The sequence below is a fragment of the Gymnodraco acuticeps genome, unplaced genomic scaffold (assembly GCF_902827175.1).
Source record: "Gymnodraco acuticeps unplaced genomic scaffold, fGymAcu1.1, whole genome shotgun sequence".
Taxonomy (NCBI): domain Eukaryota; kingdom Metazoa; phylum Chordata; class Actinopteri; order Perciformes; family Bathydraconidae; genus Gymnodraco; species Gymnodraco acuticeps.
This window is the reverse complement of record NW_022989872.1, coordinates 10,132-30,000: the sequence shown is the minus strand read 5'-3', so window position 1 is coordinate 30,000 and position 19,869 is coordinate 10,132. Positions and strand designations below refer to the sequence as shown.

At 42.6% G+C, this 19,869-nt stretch overlaps 1 protein-coding gene and 1 non-coding gene across 2 annotated transcripts; both read right to left on the bottom strand.

The window, feature by feature from the left end:
• Nucleotides 1-2,532: 2,532 nt before the first annotated feature.
• On the bottom strand, nt 2,533-17,636 carry LOC117533536 (extracellular serine/threonine protein kinase FAM20C-like). Its single transcript, XM_034197328.1, has 9 exons — nt 17,611-17,636; nt 17,006-17,098; nt 9,826-9,941; nt 8,966-9,146; nt 6,898-7,007; nt 6,306-6,387; nt 5,820-5,879; nt 3,925-4,075; nt 2,533-3,010 (listed from the first exon to the last, which is right to left on the bottom strand). Exons 1-9 carry the CDS (start codon nt 17,634-17,636, stop codon nt 2,912-2,914), a joined length of 918 nt encoding a protein of 305 aa, XP_034053219.1. The 3' UTR covers nt 2,533-2,911.
• On the bottom strand, nt 10,366-10,438 carry trnar-ccu. The gene has a single exon. It is a non-coding gene; the product is annotated as a tRNA-Arg (tRNA).
• Nucleotides 17,637-19,869: the final 2,233 nt, after the last annotated feature.

Genomic DNA, 19,869 nt, shown 5'->3' with positions numbered 1-19,869 from the left:
TCCTCACTCCAGACTAGATTGATTCATAAACAAACTGTAAGAAACAGAGAGGAAGAGGAGGAGAGGAAGAGATGAAGAGGAGAGAGGAAGAAGAGGAAGGAAGGAGGAGGAAAGAGGAGGAGAGGAGAAGAGGAGGAGGAGGAGGAGGAGGAGGAGTGAGGCGGAGGAGGAGGGAGGAGGAGGAGGAGGAGGAGGAGGAGGAGGAGGAGAGGAGGAGGAAGGAGGTCTCAGTATCAGTTGTCTGACCTCAGATCAGATTAGCTCCTCGCTCCCATGACGAGGTTCTCCCTCTGGTCACCTCTGATGTTGTCTCAGACTTCCTCCATTCATAGCGCTGTCTACGCATGTTGTGTGTGTGTTGTGTGTGTGTGGTGTGTGTGTGTGTGTGTGTGTGTGTGTGTGTGTGTGTGTGTGTGTGGTCTAGCATTACTATACTTGTGGGGACCTAAATCTGTTTACATAAGCCGCTTTCACACCGCAGGACTTGCCGTACTTTAGTGCCGGAACTAAAGAACCAAAGTACCAGGGAAAGTCCTGCGGTGTGAATGCGGCTATAGTCACGTGTGGGGACTGGTTTCCCTTATGGGGACAAATGGAGGTCCCCATGAGGGGAATCATTAATTTTAGGGTGAAGACTTGGTTAGGTTTAGGATTAGGGTTAGGGTTAGGCATGTGTTGGTTATGGTTAAGGTTCGGATAAGTCTCCAGGAAATGCATGTAAGTCAATGTAATGTCCCCTGAAGTGATGTATACATGGTATGTGTGTGTGTGTGTGTGTGTGTGTGTGTGTGTGTGTGTGTGTGTGTGTGTGTGTGTGTGTGTGTGTATGTAAACCTAGCGAGTGGTGTTTCCGGGGGCTGTTCTGTGAGGAAAGGTTATGAAAACACAGCGGTGGGGGGTGGGAACAGTAAACACACACAGAGCGGCTGAGGGCCATTTTCAGTGCAGCCATCCTCAGCGCCTCGCTCACTTAATGACACCCACTGCGCTAAGATAAGGTGAAGACAAAGATACTTAACTATTGCTCATGCCGGGAGATAACTTACATAAATGCATTACATTTACGTTTTTTTTTAACTTTCTGATCAGCTATTGAGGTTTCCAAATGAAGCTACGAATGTCTGTCGTCATGTTTAATTGTGAAACATTTAAACATCAGTGTTATAGGAGCTCAAGGAATAAGAGCATGTTGTAGTTGTGCTTCATTTTTCAAAACAGAGCGACTTTTGTTAATTAAGTCTTTGAGATATCAGCACTTTTGGTCTCTTTGTGAGCGTTTCATAAGGAAGAAGGTTTCTCCATTTCCACTCAGACGGTACTATTTAAACAAAGCAAACCCGCATACTTCTGATAAAAAACAGACACGTTATAACATTCTGCTTATTTTTGTTTTATTGCACTGTAACCATGATGCAAAGAAATGAAAACAAAGAAATCCACAGAAAGTTGAATAAAAAAACAAAGAAGCGTTTCCCTTTAAGAACATCATCTTAAGGTTCTCCACACCACACACACACACACACACACACACACCACACACACACACACACACACACACACACACACACACACACACACACACACACACACACGCACACACACACAACACACACACACACACAACACACACACACACACACACACACACACACACACACACACACACACACACACACACACACACACACACACACACACACACACACACACACACCACCTCTCCACCATGAAACCAGACATTCAAGTATTTCTATCATTGCACAGGCACTAGATTTTCCTACTTTATATATTAACTTTCCTCCAGCGACCGCACCGTTGACAGTTCAAATCTGTCAGCTGTTGGTAATGAATGAAATATACATCCTGAAAAATAATCTCTCCACAACAGCAACATCTGGACATCAAATATATTACAAACAAAACAAAAATATAAAACGATTAAGTGTCACATTTGGCTTTTGGTACTCTAAATCTGTAGCACTGTCATAAAGGAACACAGTAGTTTGAATTTAACCAATACTTTTGAAAGATATTTTCAATATGGAGATTTGACTGAGAGGCGCGGAGCTTTAGCACGTGCTCAGTTCGCCCTCTTGTGGACAAATGAGGAAGTACACCACTGTGTTTTTTTAAACAGAAAGTGATTTCAAATAATAAATAGGCTTATTTTTAAATAAATACTCTTATTTATGGGCAGGTAAATCCAGGAGTAAACCTGCACTCCACTATTTCCATCTTGAATACCAATGATAGAAGCTAGAATACAAATAATAAAAGACACTATGCAATAAAACATTTTTTCAGCAAATCAATACATTTGGATAATTAAGACAACGGGAATCTCCTCGTCCACCGTGAACTGAAACACTTCAATACCAACGATACGTATAAACACATAATTCAGCTCGTGAAGAGAGAGAGAGAGAGAGAAGAGAGCAGAGGAGAGAGAGAGAGGCGAAGAAGAGGAGAGAGAGAGAGAGAGAGAGAGAGAGAGAGAGAGAGGAGATGGGTGGCGGGGTGTAACTTTTACAGTCCCTCAGATTCACTGAATTCAAAAGCAGGTTCCTGAAGACAGAGAGAAGGCGTCTCTTTCAAGACTTTCGTGTGTTTCGTAGTGCTGCAGGTGACGCTATGACACTAGAGTCAGAGGGGGTGTTTTTTTTAAGGAGTCCATGTGATGTAGGGGCTCAGTTCAGTTTGTAACCCCCACCCAGGTTCATCCACTCGTCACCCGTGCAGCTCAAGTCAAGTTTGTAAGTCCCATCCAGCAGGCTTCACTTCCAGGCTGCGGTAAAATAAATCCCAGTGCAGACGGAGAGCATCTGAGTTTCAGGGTTTTTTAAGAGAGAGACCGGATCTACTTTCTGCAGGGAGTCAGTGAGTCGGTCCTGCTGCCAGCGCCCCGGGACAGCTACCTCTGCCGGGGGGGCGGGGCGGGCCCCTGGAGGTCGTCCTCCACAACGTAACTGTAGCCCTCCTTCTCTACGCAGTCTGACAGCACATTCAGCACCTAGTGACGAAGAAACACCACAGGATAAGAGAAAAGGTTAAGTTAATAATAATAATAATAATACATGGGATTTTTATAGCGCTTTTCCTCATGCTCAAAGATGTTTTACATACAAGATAAGATATATATTGTATTGTTAACTTAGGACATTTTGCTTGAGTTATAATGCTACAAACAGATGCAATCAAATAATATAAATATATACAATTAATCAATTAATGACTTAATTATTGCAAATGCCTTGTGAGATACAAGATATATAAATGCATTAGGGCTGTAATAAATCCTTTTTTGCATACATTTGAAGCATCTATTGAGGTTTCCAAATGAATCTATGGAGGTCTGTTGTCATAATACATTTTCAAAACAAATCTGGGAAAAGTAAAAGCATCGTATGCCATACAAATTGTCCATAGTCATGGTATGTCACAAACACGTCACAAACATTTTAAAAAGTCATAGATTGTATGCCAATGCCATGTCTTAAAAACAAAGTCAACACGGTCACAAATAAACAACAACACACACAGTATAAATGAGAGTGTGTGGTGTGTGTGTGTGTGTGTGTGTGTGTGTGTGTGTGTGTGTGTGTGTGTGTGTGTGGTGACGACATCTGCTGCGTATAGCCAAGACGGATCGTTCGACTCAAGAGGCATCGAAGAAAAATATAAAAAAGGCAAATAGTATAATAATTTTTTGCTTAAGAAGGTTCATTACAGGGGGAAATTATAAAAGTGGTTAAAATATATTTTATTCAACATGTTCGAATGGTTATATTCACTGTAGTTTTGGTGTGTGTGTGTGTGTGTGTGTGTGTGTGTGTGTGTGTGTGTGTGTGTGTGTGTGTGTGTGTGTGTGTGTGTGTGTGTGTGTGTGTGTGTGTGTGTGTGTGTGTGTGTGTGTGTGGCTCTGACCTGGCGCACCCTCCGGTCCATGGCCTGCAGGTGTTGCTGGATGAGGACGGGGCTCAGCCGGTCCCTCACCAGAGACTCTGACATCAGCAGCGACAGCTTGAACTCCTCTTTAGCCAGCAGCTGCAGACGCAGGTGGGTCGACTTCCTGATCCTGCAGGGAGAGAGGAGGGGGGGGGGGGTAAGAGTCAGAGCAGCTTTGTGAAATAAAGAATAAAGAGAGACTTGTTACATGCCCAGGACACATGTTAATGCCAGGGGCCTGTACTACGAAGCTGGTTCAACCTAACCTGGATATGTTTGAGTTAGCCGGTTGGCCTAATCCAAAACATACGCGCTCTCGCTAAACTGTACTACGACGCTGGTTATCAAGTGGATCGCTCAAGCCAGCCGTGTCCTATCTAGTTAGGTGCGCGTTCACATGAAAGGGGTGGTATCTGGAGCATTCGACCAATCACAAACATGGAGAAGCGGACTGACAGCGCAGCGTCATACTTCCTGAATGAAAAGTGAACTTTAATATTAGTCAAAAATGAAGAAGTTAAACTTTAAACATCCATGACTTAAACACTTTATCCAGGATAAAAGCCACATAGCTGCACCTGCAAGGTGAATACAGCTGGTAAAAGAAAAAGTGTTTGAATGCGTACATTAACAGGTTTATGATATCACTGCCCCGTCTAAAACACGATCTGACTTTAATTACATTTGACTCGAGTGTTTCGTCAACTTAATGTGTTGCTTAAAATAATACTTCTGCATACAGTCTGTGACACTGTGAGTGTTGCACGGCCAGATACGGCTCAGCTGACTCAGATAAGAAAATATATGATACATTATGAAGTGATATGCCACGGACTGTACGTAATGTTACTTTGATCTGGTTACTTATGTTGTGGCAGATATTTAAGTAAGCTTTCTTAACACTAATGTTATAATAGTCAGATTGCTCTGAAGATGGGAGGTGATATTCTATTAATGTTCACGTTCACACAGTCGGTGATTTTTGCCGGCCGTCTTTCCTGCGACGGCAGCTTTTCTGTATTTCCTTTCTCCTGTAATATGACTTGATCGCTTTAAACTCCGCACACTGAGCTCTGATTGGTCAGGAGGCGGTGCTTTCACTGAGTTGAGCTCTTAGCCTGCAACCTAACCTGGTCCCGACCAGGTTAGCCGCTAAGCATAAGTTACCATGGAGATCTAGCCTGCTAAAAAGAGAACCAGCTTCGTAGGACCGGAAAGCCGGAGTTTCCCCTGAATTTAGCCGGCTAAGCGAAAATCCTGCTTCGTAGTATACCCCCCAGGTGTAAAGTGGGTTGAAGTGTTTGTTGTTGTAATACTCATTTGGGCCACTAGAGGCTGAAGTGCACCACTACGCATGTTCTGAATGGGGGTGAAACCATTCATGTTTTCTTCCAATAGTGTTAATTTCTCCATGCACACTAAACACAAGGTACATATGTATACATTTATATCGTGTTACTTGATGGATAAGCTTTGATTAAACATGTATAGCCAAAAGAAAGAAACCTAGAACAATTATCCTGGTAAAAAAAAAGGTTTTGAAATGGATCACTAGAACTTTTTGATCAAATGTTCTCGCCTCAAGACTGCAAGCACTACTATTTAGACATACTTATGGCTATTTTACTAATATATATTTAGACTGTAAGAGTAACATGCACATTGACATTGCATTTTATCTCGTTGCACTGTCATCGCTACTACCTCTGCTTTTACCACTCGTTTATTTATTGTGTCTATGTTTGACTGCAGTGAGAGTTGCCAAAGACATTTTATTGTACTTTGTATGATGACAATAAAGATACATTCTCTTCATGGCTTCCTTACCCTTCTTATGGAGCTACATAAAAGAACACCAATGAAGAAGAGCTCACCTGCAGCACTGGGTCAGCGGCACCAGGATGGAGACCTCGTCATGGGAGTGCTTTCCGAATCTGTCGGACGAAAAGATAGAGGCTTAGATTATTTTTAGGGAGGCTGTGGCGCAGTGGGTTAGTGCGTTGGTGTTCGGATCAGGGGAGCACAGGTTCAAACCCCACTGCAGTCAGCATGTCGTTGTGTCCCTGAGACACTTCACCCCAGATTGTTCCTGTGGGGATTGTCCACAGTATTGAGTATGTAAGTCGCTTTGGATAAAATCAGCGTCTAACAAGTGACATGTAATGATTTAAAAATCTGTTTGTGAGTCATTTTATTGTGTGCTTAGTTCTTCTTCGTAACCATGAACATTCCACAGCAACCCGCAGCTTATTATTGCTGTAATTATCTCGTCCTTTGTGTGGATGCACTGCTGCAGAGTGGAATAATGAAAGCAGTTGAATCGTTTCTGAAGCCTCTTGAGTTACAAAGCAGTGACTCACCCTCTGCCGTTGTCCAGATGGATGATAAACGTCTCATTTCCAAACTTTTCAAACGTCTCATAATGGTGCCGATCCATGTTTCCTGTGTGGGAATAACAGTAAACTATTCAGCTGAGATTTAAACAAGGAGAGCACATGTGTGTGTAGTAAACCTTATGCCTTTCTCTACCAAAATGAGTGCATATATGCATGTGTTTCTCTTTATCTACAAATCCCTCTTTTAATAGGGATTGGTTCTTTCCTCATTGCCACCATCACATTCATGTATGATTGCACCAGAAAGCAGGTCTAGTACACAGTGGTTACTTCTTTTGTACATCTATTACTTCTTCAGTTTGACCGTTTAACTAAAACAGTGTTGGAAAAGGTTTGAGCAAGTCTAACAATTAAATAAAGGGAGGTGACATTCTGGTTGCTTTGAGGAGAGCACAATAAAAGCAATACTAAATTATGTGTCCAAATTCCTGTTGATTTTATTGATTTAATATGTACTTTAATGTACAGATAAACAGTTTGACCACAAGTGTAATCCATCAGTGTTTGCCCATTATTAACCTCTTAAAAGTGACCATTGTGGGACAGGGACTCTCACCCATGAGGAAGTCAAACACGGTCATGTCCATGATGTCCAGCAGTCGCGTCCCGCTGTCGTACGGAGGGGTCTGTTTCACTTCCTCACAGTAATCCGGGTCCACCTCCCATCTGAGGACATTCAAATATCACATTTAGCTGATGCCTTTTTACCAAAGCGACTTATAATAGCCATGAAGACACACACTCAAAACAGCAAGATCTTACAATAACATTAGCTTTAAACAAGGCAAAGGTTTTAAAGTGCTATGAATAGAATGGATACGCTTCTGGGTTTTTATCATTGGCCAAGGAGCGGTTAAAACAGGTGGGTGAAACAAGAGATCTGCAGACTTCATGCTGCCCGGACATATTACAAATGGTGTTCCCCAAGGTTCTGTTTTAGATCCACTATTATTCTCCATCTATATCAACAGTTTAGGTCAAAATGTGGATGAAGCGATTTTACATTTGTATGCGGACGATACCGTGATGTATTGTGCAGGTCCCTCCAGTAAGGAGGCTATTGTTAAATTGCAGGCAGTTTTTAATATTATTCAGACTAAGCTTAATTTGTAATGTATTGAATGTATGCTGCTTTAACACATCACCAAAAATCCAACTTGTTTCGCCTTTAAAGTGTTTTTCCAATTAATTCTCGTAATCATTTGGAGAACTAAGATCATTATCATCACTAGATTATAATTAAGTGATGATCTGTACAGTTGGTTGTATTATCTTATCGGATGTCAGTCAGTTTTAATTGGATGTTATATATAATATATACAGTAAATGGAGCTGGGGGCGGCAGCAGCTCAGTCTGAGAGAATTAGGATTAGGATCAATTGAATGCAGTGACTAAATATCTCTGTGTGTGGTTCCATGTACATATGTGACGAATTGATTTGAATCCTCCTTAAAGGTCACCTATCATGCAAAATCCACTTCTTCATGTCTCTTCTACATCAACATGTGTCCCCTCTTCTTCATGTCTCTTCTACATCAACATGTGTCCCCTCTTCTTCATGTCTCTTCTACATCAACATGTGTCCCCTCTTCTTCATGTCTCTTCTACATCAACATGTGTCCCCTCTTCTTCATGTCTCTTCTACATCAACATGTGTCCCCTCTTCTTCATGTCTCTTCTACATCAACATGTGTCCCCTCTTCTTCATGTCTCTTCTACATCAACATGTGTCCTCTTCTTCATGTCTCTTCTACATCAACATGTGTCCCCTCTTCTTCATGTCTCTTCTACATCAACATGTGTCCCCTTTTCTTCATGTCTCTTCTACATCAACATGTGTCCCCTCTTCTTCATGTCTCTTCTACATCAACATGTGTCCCCTCTTCTTCATGTCTCTTCTACATCAACATGTGTCCCCTCTTCTTCATGTCTCTTCTACATCAACGTGTGTCCCCTCTTCTTCATGTCTCTTCTACATCAACATGTGTCCCCTCTTCTTCATGTCTCTTCTACATCAACATGTGTCCTCTTCTTCATGTCTCTTCTACATCAACATGTGTCCCCTCTTCTTCATGTCTCATCTACATCAACATGTGTCCCCTCTTCTTCATGTCTCTTCTACATCAACATGTGTCCCCTCTTCTTCATGTCTCTTCTACATCAACATGTGTCCCCTCTTCTTCATGTCTCTTCTACATCAACATGTGTCCCCTCTGAGTAAAGAGACTCTGAAAGTTTCAGGAACAAAGATTCTCTCTCTTTTCGTCCTGATCCATTTCTATAAAAACCTGTCTGAAAATGAGCTGATCAGATTTTGGCCACTTTATGATGTCATAACGATGTTTTGGCTTGTGTAACCATTAGCCAATCACCGACCAAGGTACTTTTTTGTATCTGAGACCTATAATATATTGATGAAAAACGGTATAATAGGGGACCTTTAAATATCCCTGTGTGTACATATGTGATGACTTCATTTGAATCCTTCTTAACGTACACACCTCAGATATCTTGCTCATGAGTTAACGCCCTCAGTATCTGTCAGTGAGTGTAATAAATATCCTCTGATAGCAGCACAGTGAACCCCTGCTCAGTGTCTGTTTGTTCAGGATGATTCTCTTACTCTGCCTTCTTGCGTTTGTGGTAGGAGCGTCTCCACGGGTTCCTCCAGGTCTTGCGTTTGGCGAGCGCCAGGTCGGGCAGGAAGGCGGCGAGGGATCCCTCGATCTGGTCGGGTTTCCCACACAGAGCGTGCTCAGTGGAGCAGTAGTACGAGCACTCTCCGTAGAAACACACGTTGTTGGCTGAGATTTGGAGAGAGAACACACATAGTTACAGGCTGATTTCTTAAAAAACTGCTAAAAAGTGACTGCAAGGTTTATTTCATTATGCAACTCTGTGGTAAATACTTAACTAGTACACCCTCTTTCCTTTTGAAATGCACACCACATCATTTGAAAGCCCCTTCACAAGATTTAAATTACCTGGAGACATTCAGTATTAATTGCTGAGATTGTCAGTAATTTGAATCCTGTGAAAGTTTTCCATGTGTATAATATGTAAAAAGTTACATCGCTAATTAACTCTCCTGCTTAGGCGTAAGCTAAAGTCCCCAGATAATACTAATCCCAAGCAAATTAATATTACAGTCATTCAGGGCACAGAAGTAGCTTTGCACGGCATTATGAGGCAGGACACTGGTCCCTTTTTGCTTAGCTTGTAGGATGAGAAAGAAAATAGTTGAAGGCTGCACAGATGTCATTTCATTATTAATTATCTTCTGAGACCAACACATAATCTCGATTGATGCTTCTAAAGCAGCGTGAGTCCCGCAGTTTCAAAAAGACTGAAGAGAAGTTGGTGCAGTGTTTTTCAATAATTCTTTGTTTGAAGTAAAAATCAATCTCAAGGATATCTTGGTTATAGTTTTTTCATTGTAGTTGTGTCGCTAAAAACCGATAAATGCACTTCTTCAGCTCGTACCTGGTGAAATGAAGAAGGTCCTCCAGAGCTTTTTGTCTCGTGTCACATCTCGGATCTCCTTCGTCATGTTGACCAGCCTGCCGGCCACCGGAGGGACGCGTCGGAAGTCCAGGATCCTGCAGGACAGAAGCACTGAGGGGTTAATTCAGCTTCAGAATAGGTCTCACACACAGCGTATTAACACACAACAAAACAATTGTAGGCGTCCGAAAATCGCAATCCTTCACCGAGTCAATATCTTTGTCTATAAAGATGCCCATACATTTACTTGGGTATCAAAGAAAGAAGGCACTCCTCATAACTGTAAGAATCACGAGCCTTTAAAACTTTCTATAGCAACAAATGAATCCAATTATAGTTGTCTGTAACCCTATTGGTAACAAAAATAGCTAGTTTTACAAACTTCTAGTGGTGCCAGTTTAACAACAAATCTGATATTGTCGCTTTATTTTACATATTTGGACAAGAATTGAGGGTTTTAACTTTTAACTAATCACCCAAAGATCTACCAATGAAAATGTTCAAAGTAGAAAAACAGATCACCCCAGATGGGACTCGAACCCACAATCCCTGCCTTAGGAGGGCAGTGCCTTATCCATTAGGCCACTGGGGCAGATAGGCTTGATTCGTGGTCGAGAACTTCTTGTAGTTGTCTTCCACTGCCAAAAGGGGGCACTGTGACATAATATCTGCTCTGATACTCACACCCCCGGAGGTAAACCTCTGTGTGGTTTTTATGTGGCTATCAGTCTACATCAAACACATTTTAACTTCCTCCCAGCTTTCTGGTGAAATATATCTCCGGGTGTGTGTTTTATTGAAAGATGGCGTGACCGTCTTCCTGTGTTCTGTTTTATTCACGAGTCGTCAATACCACCCAGCCACAGCATCAGCACGGCCTCTTTAAACATTGATATCCCTGACAACACCTAATGGCCGAGGCCTGAGGGCCAGAAAGAGAGATTAAAGATGGAGGAGAGAGAGATGTTAACCAAGAGCTGCTCGTATAAATGATGCCATCAAGGAGTGTGGCGTGTGGAGAGAGACAGACACACACATCGTGTCTCTTTCCTGGACACAGCGAGGCCTGCTGGGCCCGCGCCGGCTGCCATGCTGCAGCTTCATCACTCTTTTCCTCCATCCATGTCCCGTTAATAAACCACATTTCCAGAGAACATTTTAAACTTGTTTTCAAAAGCAGACATGTACGTTCTCCTCATGTCCTGTGTCCCATAGATGTTGGTTAGATGTAAAAGACCTTTCATCATGGCTTCTTTACTTTTCAATTTCAATGTTTCATATGTGTTGTTTATATCAATCTATATCTGGTTTAATATGTTCACTGTAATGGGGAAATAGTAGTACATTTGCACTGTAGCAAAATGGAGAAACAGTAAGTCCCCTTTGCTTTGTTGTTTTTAAGCAATGATTTTAATCATCACTAAAATGTTGTACTTTAGTGAGATGAGATAAGACAAACCTTTTTTTAAACCCTGTAGGGAAATTCAGGTGAAATAGCAAGAAAGATTTGTGGGGATTTATCTAGTCTGTTGTTGTTTTTAAGTCTTTTTAAAACCTATTTTTGATATGCTAAGTGCTTAGATAATGACTCATCTTAATAGTTCTGTATATATTTTCATATGAATCCCCTATATTTCCTTTTCTTTTATACTATTGCTATTGCATGACATCTACATTGTATTATACAGTATGACAACTGTATGTGATGAATTGGAAGCTATATGTGGTTAGATCATTTCAGGTCACGTCAGTCCTGTATGTCTTTGTACCTGCTCACTCTCCTTTCCCATCGCCTAATGCAGCAAGTGCACTTCCCATTTAAATCCAATCACATAATTAATTATGCTTAAAGCAGTGTAGCCCATATAAGTGTGTGTGCGTGTGTGTGTGCGTGTGTGTGTGTGTGCAGACCCCTGGGAGGCAGTGCAGTCTGAAACTCTGCAGCAGCAGCAGCAGCAGCAGCTCTGAAGCCAGGCTCTAATTTAGAACAGACAAAATAAGGAGAAAAAATAAAGCGCTCCTTTTGGCAAACCCTGCCTGGCTTATATTTAGAATGGGCACAGGGCCTTTACATGCCTTTGGTTTGCTTCTCTTCCCCTTAACCCACACATGTGCCGTGTGTGTGTGTGTGTGTGTGTGTGTGTGTGTGTGTGTGTGTGTGTGTGTGTGTGTGTGTGTGTGTGTGTGTGTGTGTGTGTGTGTGTGTGTGTGTGTGTGTGTGTGCAACTAAATGTGTAGCAGACTGGTGAAGAAAGCCGCTGCTAATACAACTGCTGCTGAACTGTGTCATTGAGCCTGAAGTAAAGCAGATTCTTCATGGCTACCCGCTGAGGATGTGACTGGACAAGTGTGTGACCTCACAATCATCTGGTATCGGCAGCTTTTCACATGCCTGCAACACAAGCCCCCCCCCCCCCCCCGCTCGTAATTACACACAGCCACAGTGACGTCAGGTCCACTTTAATAGCAACCTCGGCGCTAAAACTCTTTCTCGGGTCGATCGCAGGGCCTCGTGAGGTTTTCTCTTTTCATTAAAGTCTGGCGGGCAGGCAGACCGGCAGGCCGTAAAGCTTTCGCCTTGTACAGACTGAGAAGTCAAAGAGCGTGGAGGTTAACTAAGCAAGGAGGCTGCACTCATTGTTCAGTCAGATGCTAGCTGCAGGAGGGCGGCATTCATTCTCTCTGACTCATGGCCTCATGCACGGGCCCCGGCTCACACCAAAGAGACTTTCTGAGGGAGAGTAACATTAAAAAGAAGCCGAGGAAATATGAGTTCATGGAGGGCGTTCATGCCAAGAAGAGAAACAGTGTTCACACATTTAGATCTGTATCTTGCGAACACCTTTCTTTAAGCTTCACTGTTAAAAGGAAAGCTTGGTGTTCTGCAGGGTTTTGTTCCTCCCGGGTGGTTAATGAGCTGACTCGAGGAGAAGCAAATTAGCAATCAGGGAGGAACACAAACCTGCAGGGCGCTGGGCCTCTGGGATGGAGAGAAGCATTTGGGCTTGAGGGAGTAAGAGCAATTTCAAGAACATCGGATTTTTTTCCTTATTTAGTTGAAAATGTTTGTAGCATCGAGGCGGTTTCTGCACCGGACATCCACTGCTGCCCCTGAGGGTGATGTAGCCACCGGGATTTGACCAGGAAGGAAGACTATGTGGAGTATATAAGAGGATATCTCTGGTTCTTCTATCGAATTTGATCCTTTTTTAAAACACAGTCCATCATGAGTCCAACAATCCCATGCTTAAGTACTTTATGTTTTTAAAGGCACAACCCTGTATCTTAAAAAACGACGTTCCTGTCAAACTAAACTGCATTCTCAACTACTTTACGAAGGAAACCTATTTTCTTTGGATTAAAGTAACAGTATTAAACACAAAAAACATACTTGGTTAAGTTTACTTTGGTTTGGGTATCAACATATCTGTGATATAACAAAAACAAAAGTAATCTGCGAGGAATTACCTTAATCCAAAATGTAATTGACAATGCAGTTTTATTGTGTGGTAACATCATTATTAGGAGACCAGGCTGTCCAGTATTCGAGTTAGTTCACTTCACAACGTTGCCAAAACAACCATTTTTAAAACCAATAGTAGCCTAGCTTGCACTTTTAAAGGTATTATTGAAATTATTTACAAAAAGTTGGTGGCCCCCTCTTCTTGCCTATGGTTAAACATTTCCCTGTGTAGCAAGAAGCTGAAAAGTCTGTTTTTCAGAGAAGAATGAGGGGTTTCTGACAGCGAAGAAGACAGATGAACATGTGACAACAAAATGTCCCAGATAAGATGAACTACATGTTAACTCTGAGTGGTTAAACATTACAAATGGTGTTCCCCAAGGTTCTGTTTTAGGTCCACTATTATTCTCCATCTATATCAACAGTTTAGGTCAAAATGTGGATGAAGCGATTTTACATTTGTACGCGGACGATACCGTGATGTATTGTGCAGGTCCCTCCATTAATAATAATAATGCATTTTATTTATATAGCGCTTTTCACAACTCAAAGACGCTTTACAGTATGAGGGAGGGTAGACAAACAAGGACAGGCAAACAAGTAAGTACAAAATAAAAAGGCAGTCAAGAGGAAGTTGATTGAGAGGGGGGGGGGGCTTATGGGTAGACAGAGTTGAAAAGATGTGTTTTGAGGCGGGACTGAAAGACTGTGAGGGACTCAGAGTCACGGAGATCTTGGGGGAGGGACTTCCAGAGCCTTGGAGCTGCCACTGAGAAGGCTCTGTCCCCAAAGCTGCAGAGTGTGGATGTGGGAATGGATAGGAGTCCGGCTGCGGTGGATCTGAGGGACCGTGGGGGTTGATAAGGAGTGAGAAGGTTTGTGAGATAAGGGGGGGCCAGATGGTGGAGTGCTTTGTAGGTGAGGACCAGAACTTTGGAGTTGATGCGATGGGAGACAGGAAGCCAGTGGAGGTCTGTGAGGACTGGGGTGATGTGATGCCATGATTTGGTATGCGTGAGGAGACGGGCAGCTGCATTTTGAACCCGTTGGAGTCTGTTGAGGGATGTACTGCTGATGCCGTAAAGAAGTGAGTTGCAGTAGTCAAGGCGGGAGGAAATGAAGGCATGGATTAGTCGTTCGGCTGCGGGGCGGGTGAGAGAGGGTAGGATTTTTGCAATATTGCGGAGGTGGAAAAATGAGGTTGAGACTGTTTGCCGGATGTGAGCTTCGAGGGAGAGGGTGGGGTCAAAGATTACGCCAAGGTTGCGTGCCTGATAAGGTAATGCTATTTTCAAAAGCCAAAAAGACACCGGAGACCACTGTTACTACGCAAGGACAAGTACTTGAAGTGGTTACCTGTTATAAATACCTAGGTATCTGGCTGGATAATTGCCTCTCTTTTAAACTTCAGGTCAATAATCTGCTTAGAAAGCTTAGGGTGAAGCTAGGTTTCTTTTTCAGAAACAAGCCCTGTTTCTCACTTGAGGCCAGGAAAAGTCTCCGTGACCTTTTTACCTGTGCTGGACTATGGGGATCTGATCTATGAATGCACCTGCCCATGACCTGATCAAGTTAGATGCCGCCTATCACAGTGCGCTGAGATTTGTTACTAACTGTAAAGTATTAACTCATCATCACTGTATGCCAGGGCAGGTCTGCCTTCACTAACTGTACGGAGGCTCAGTCACTGGTACATGTTCATCTACAAAGCCATGTTAGTTAAACCAGGGGTTCCCAACCTTTATTGTGCCAAGGACCGGCAGATACATTAAAAAAAAATCGCGGACCGGTTGTCAATTTGAACTGATTTTAATATTTACTCACCAGCAACAGAGGCTAATTGTATGTAACAGCCTGAACAAATAATAGAACAATATGCATCCAAAACAGATTAATGTTTAAAAAAGAACCAGTGTCGGTTTTTTGTTTTTCGGAAAAAAAGGAAAACCAAAAAACCGACGTTATTCAGTTTTTAAACCAAAACGGGAAAACAGATAAATCAACGTTTTGGTTTTGTTTGTATGATTTACGGATAATCCAGTGATGGGAAAACGAGGAGAAGGCGCATTACGACAGCATTTAGCACTACATCGAGATTAAGATTAAACTAATTTATTATGGGAACACCCGCATATAGGCTACCTATGGAGTTAGCCAGATGTGTGTAAATTACTGTTCATGGTCATTTGAAAACAGATGCCGGTGTCGGACAGACACAAACACAGAGCAGAGCAGAGCAGAGCAGAGCACACACACACACACACACACACACACACACACACACACACACACACACACACACACACACACACACACACACACACACACACACACACACACACACACACACACACACACACACACACACACACACACACACACAGTAATCGGGCAGTTCGATGTGTGTAGAGGTGTGTGTAGAGATGTGTGTAGAGGTGTGTGTGGTTAACACGTAGCAGCCTGCAGTCACTCGCTGTTCTTATGAAGGTAAACACAGCGAAGGCGGTGCGTAAAAAGGCACAGCTCTCGGCGCGCTGGTGCTGCACTTCTCAGAAGCGGAGTTACACGTCCCGCTGCCTCCTGATGCTGCAGCCATTTCATGAAGTGAAGGAGGTTTTCCTTCTATAAACAGCTGCGGGCAGCAGATACCGTGAGAGTCCCGGACATGAATTCATAGATCAAGGCAGACTGGTTTACTCTCCTGTTTTGCCAATCCGGTGCTTAAACAAAGGCAAGGCAAGTTTATTTATATAGCACTTTTCAACACAAGGCAATTCAAAGTGCTTTACAAAAAAATGAAAGACATTAAGAAAATGGCATTTAAAATCAGTCATTAAAAAGAAAAGCTAATCAAATAAACATATAGCTCTACACCCCTGGCCGACATGTCCTTAAAATGAAGTCCGAGTTTGAAATATATCTCAAATAATGTATGCACTGCATTTCCCCACATAAACATAACAGCCTGCAATGAAACGGTTGTCTCCTGTGCGCTCCTCTTCCTACTTGGCGCACCGGTAACTTTCTCTGCGCACAAGAGGCTGAGGCTGAGCCGCCGAATCCCTCGGAACATCATAAAAGCCATTTTCAACGGTTATCTGGTGAAAGATGAACTAGGCTACTGGATGAAATAATATGACTGGTATAGGTGCGAACATTAAACACTTTTTGAAAAAAATATTATGATAAATTCTGCAAATATTACGATAAACTCACAGCTATTTGAGGCCCGGCAGTAACACCGGGGCTTGGGAACCCCTGAGTTAAACTACAATCTTACATCTGCTCTCTGATCACACGGCGAATTGAAAGTAGCTATTGCCTGAGATCTCATGCTGTGGTTTTGTTAAATGTGCCAAGTGCTAGGACTGTCTTAGGGAAGAAAGCTTTTAGGTGTGCAGCTCCTCTAGCTTGGAACAGTCTGCAAAAAGAATGGAAACTGAGCAATTTGGTTCCACTGCATGTTTTTAAAGCTTGGATAGATGCTATGCAATCTGATACTGTTGGTACCTGTAAACGTCGTTAGGTATGTACATTATAAATCCCTGTATCTATGTTTTATGATGTCCTTTTTGTTTTGATGTTGTTTTGATGTCTTCATGTGGAACCTACTTGCAGCAGATCTCCCTTGGGATTCACCTGGTTAAATAAAGGTTTGAAATGAAATGAAACTGAGAATGGCTGATGGTGACTTACTTGTCCAGATGAAAGGCAGCGACCTCTGCGTTGTGTCTCTCAAAGTCAGAGAAATAGAAGAAGTCTGGGGGGGTCTCCTGCTCCCGGGTCTGCCTGCAGAAACACACAAAAAGAAGAATGGAGGTCAGGTATGACTGTCACACAAAGCCGAGGGTTTGACAGTCAGCAGTATGCAAAAGACTCAGTGATAACGTGACAATGCAACATATTAAACCAAAGCTGCACGTACAATCATTTTCCTGGTTGTGTAAAGTACAGTATGTCACAAAAATAGCCATAGTAAGATCCCAGGGGTCCCAAACGGATGTATGGGAAACGTGCTTTTTTCAGTCCAAAAGACAGAAAATGTTGACCTTTGAGAAGCTCGATGCAAATGACCTACATGATGAATCGATTATTGATATTCGTTTCATTGTTACCCGGTCTAACAGAGCTATTTGGATCTGTAGTTCACAAACCGATGAGAGTAGCCAATATGCAAGACAAGGAATGACTAACAGGAATCAATAGTATTTAGTGGGTACACATTTATATTGGTGCATTGGATTTAAATCAATCCATGTTTCCAACACAACTCCAGAGGTGACAAAACCCTTCTGCTTTACACCTGTGTACCCAACACTGCAAACATTGTCGTAAGCAATAACCAACGCACAATAAAACCGTGTCCTTGCCTCTTCGGAGATACTGTGGATGTTTTGTGGGGCAACAAGAAGCCGGGACAATCGAAGGTCAAGCGCTTCCTCCTGTTCTGGATCTGTACCTATTTCTGTCCAGCTCTGATCCTTCCCCCCCAAAAAACTGCTGTCCACTCACATTCTGCCTTAAAGCTCTTACTGGAGGGAGAAGAGGCTCTTAAAGGCTTAAATCCCAGAGCTGATGGAGGACGGCCAAGGATGGGCCAGGATGGGCCAGGACGGCCGGGGTGGAAAGGCGAAGTCAAAGGTGGTGGAGGTGAAAAGGCTCCCAGAGAAATATGTTAATGTTTTTCACGAATCCACGGTGGAGAAGTCTGTCATTAAAATGCTATCTTTCCACAGAGGCGCTGCATATTTGAGTCATTTCGTCCCTTTTACACGTCTCTTTGCTGTTTGGTAAGAAAAGGCAGCTGAGAGTAATGATTTGGACTGCAGCCTCTGCCATTTCTGCTTCAGCTAGTTGAGGGAGGATGAGAAGAATGGAAACTATCTTGGCAACTTCTCCTTCTCTCTCTATTCCCTCGGGATGCCTCTCTGTTTATTTCGCTCAAAAACCCTCTACTATCTCGCCTCCTTTCCCTCAGCAGAACTGTTTTCTTTGCTTTCTTCTTAATACTTTATATCTGTGTGTGCGCCTCTCCCCTTTTCACTCTCGCTCTCTCCTTTCCATCTCTCTTCCTCAGCTGCCTGGCTGATTGTAACTGCACAGCTGCACGGCTGACATATGCACCAGTCATTAACTAAAGGCAACATGGAGCCCAGAAACCCATTCATCCACTAAAAATGTCCTCCTCACTTTATCTGTATTCCTCTCATCGTTCTCCATCCTTCAATCTCTCGGCAGATGTGGGAAAGTTTGACGAAAGCAAACGGAAAATCATCATTTAGTTTGGTACATTTTGTGTCGGAGCGTCCCTATTTTTCTTTTTAACATTTCTCAACTCATTTTCCTCTCTCCCGCTCATCCCTCACTTCCTAACAGCCGGAGAAAGGCCGTCCGTTGATTGTATCGCTCTCTCCTCCTGGATAGCCTCGCTTCAGGGACACAGCCCTCGCTCCACGCCGAGGAAAAATGATACTGACTTTGAAAGTGTCTATTTACTCCAGTGCAGCTCAGGACAGTATCATTCAGGCCAACATACGAAGTGAAGGTAAGTTATTACCAGTCTATGGCAGATAAGGTAATGTTGCTTTTTGGAGGCTATCATATAAAGAGGTTCATACAAGTGAAGTGAGTCTGAGATTGAAGCATTGAAACTGATATCTAAGGAAATGAGAAATAAGGTCTTTACCCTTCATTTAGAAAAGTTGACCCATTCTGTTTTGACAATGGCTTTTCTATGGATATTTAAGAGGAATTGGCCAACATTTTGGGAAGTAAACTCATCCTGAGAAGTAAATGAGAAGATTAACAGCACTAAGCACTAAAAATATAGCTAGAGCCAGAAGCTGGTTAGCTTAGCTTAGCATACAGACTGGAAACTGCAAACAGCTATCTTGGATTTGTCCAAAAGTACAAAAAAAAACCTACCAGCGCATCTAAAGATCACACATTAAGGTTATATATTGTGACTTTAATCCATGAACACACTGTAAGTGTAAACATGACTTGTATAAATGACTTTAAACAGTGTCTTTTTGCCCAAGATCATCCATCTACTATACAGATATGTGTGTGTCATTTCTTATCCGAGTGCCGGGGCTTCCTTGAGTTTGCTGCCTCCAGTGGAGACTCGAGCTTAAGAGGGGCTGGATGACAGATTGCGTCTCCTTTGGACAGAGCAGGGCTAGATGTTTCCCCCTGTTTCCACTCTAGCTAAGCTAACTGCTAGCAACAGCTTCATATTTAACAGACAGATGCGACAGATGGTATCAAACTTCTTCTCTTATTCTTGGCGAGAAAGTGTATTTCCTGAAAAGTATTTAGTGCTTGACACCGCATTGCATGTAAATCAAGAGAAAACAATCTGTTAAAAACCCACAGATGTGCAACAATATGACATCAAATCCACAAAAACTGAGGCAAATAACATCTTAGGTAAACAATCCCTTGGTCTAGGATCAGGAGAGTTGATTTCCAGCTCTGCCTGACATTATGTATTGTATTTCATGGCTGTGCTAACCATACCGGAGCGTCGTCATGGAGATATCTTTGAGTAAGCATGA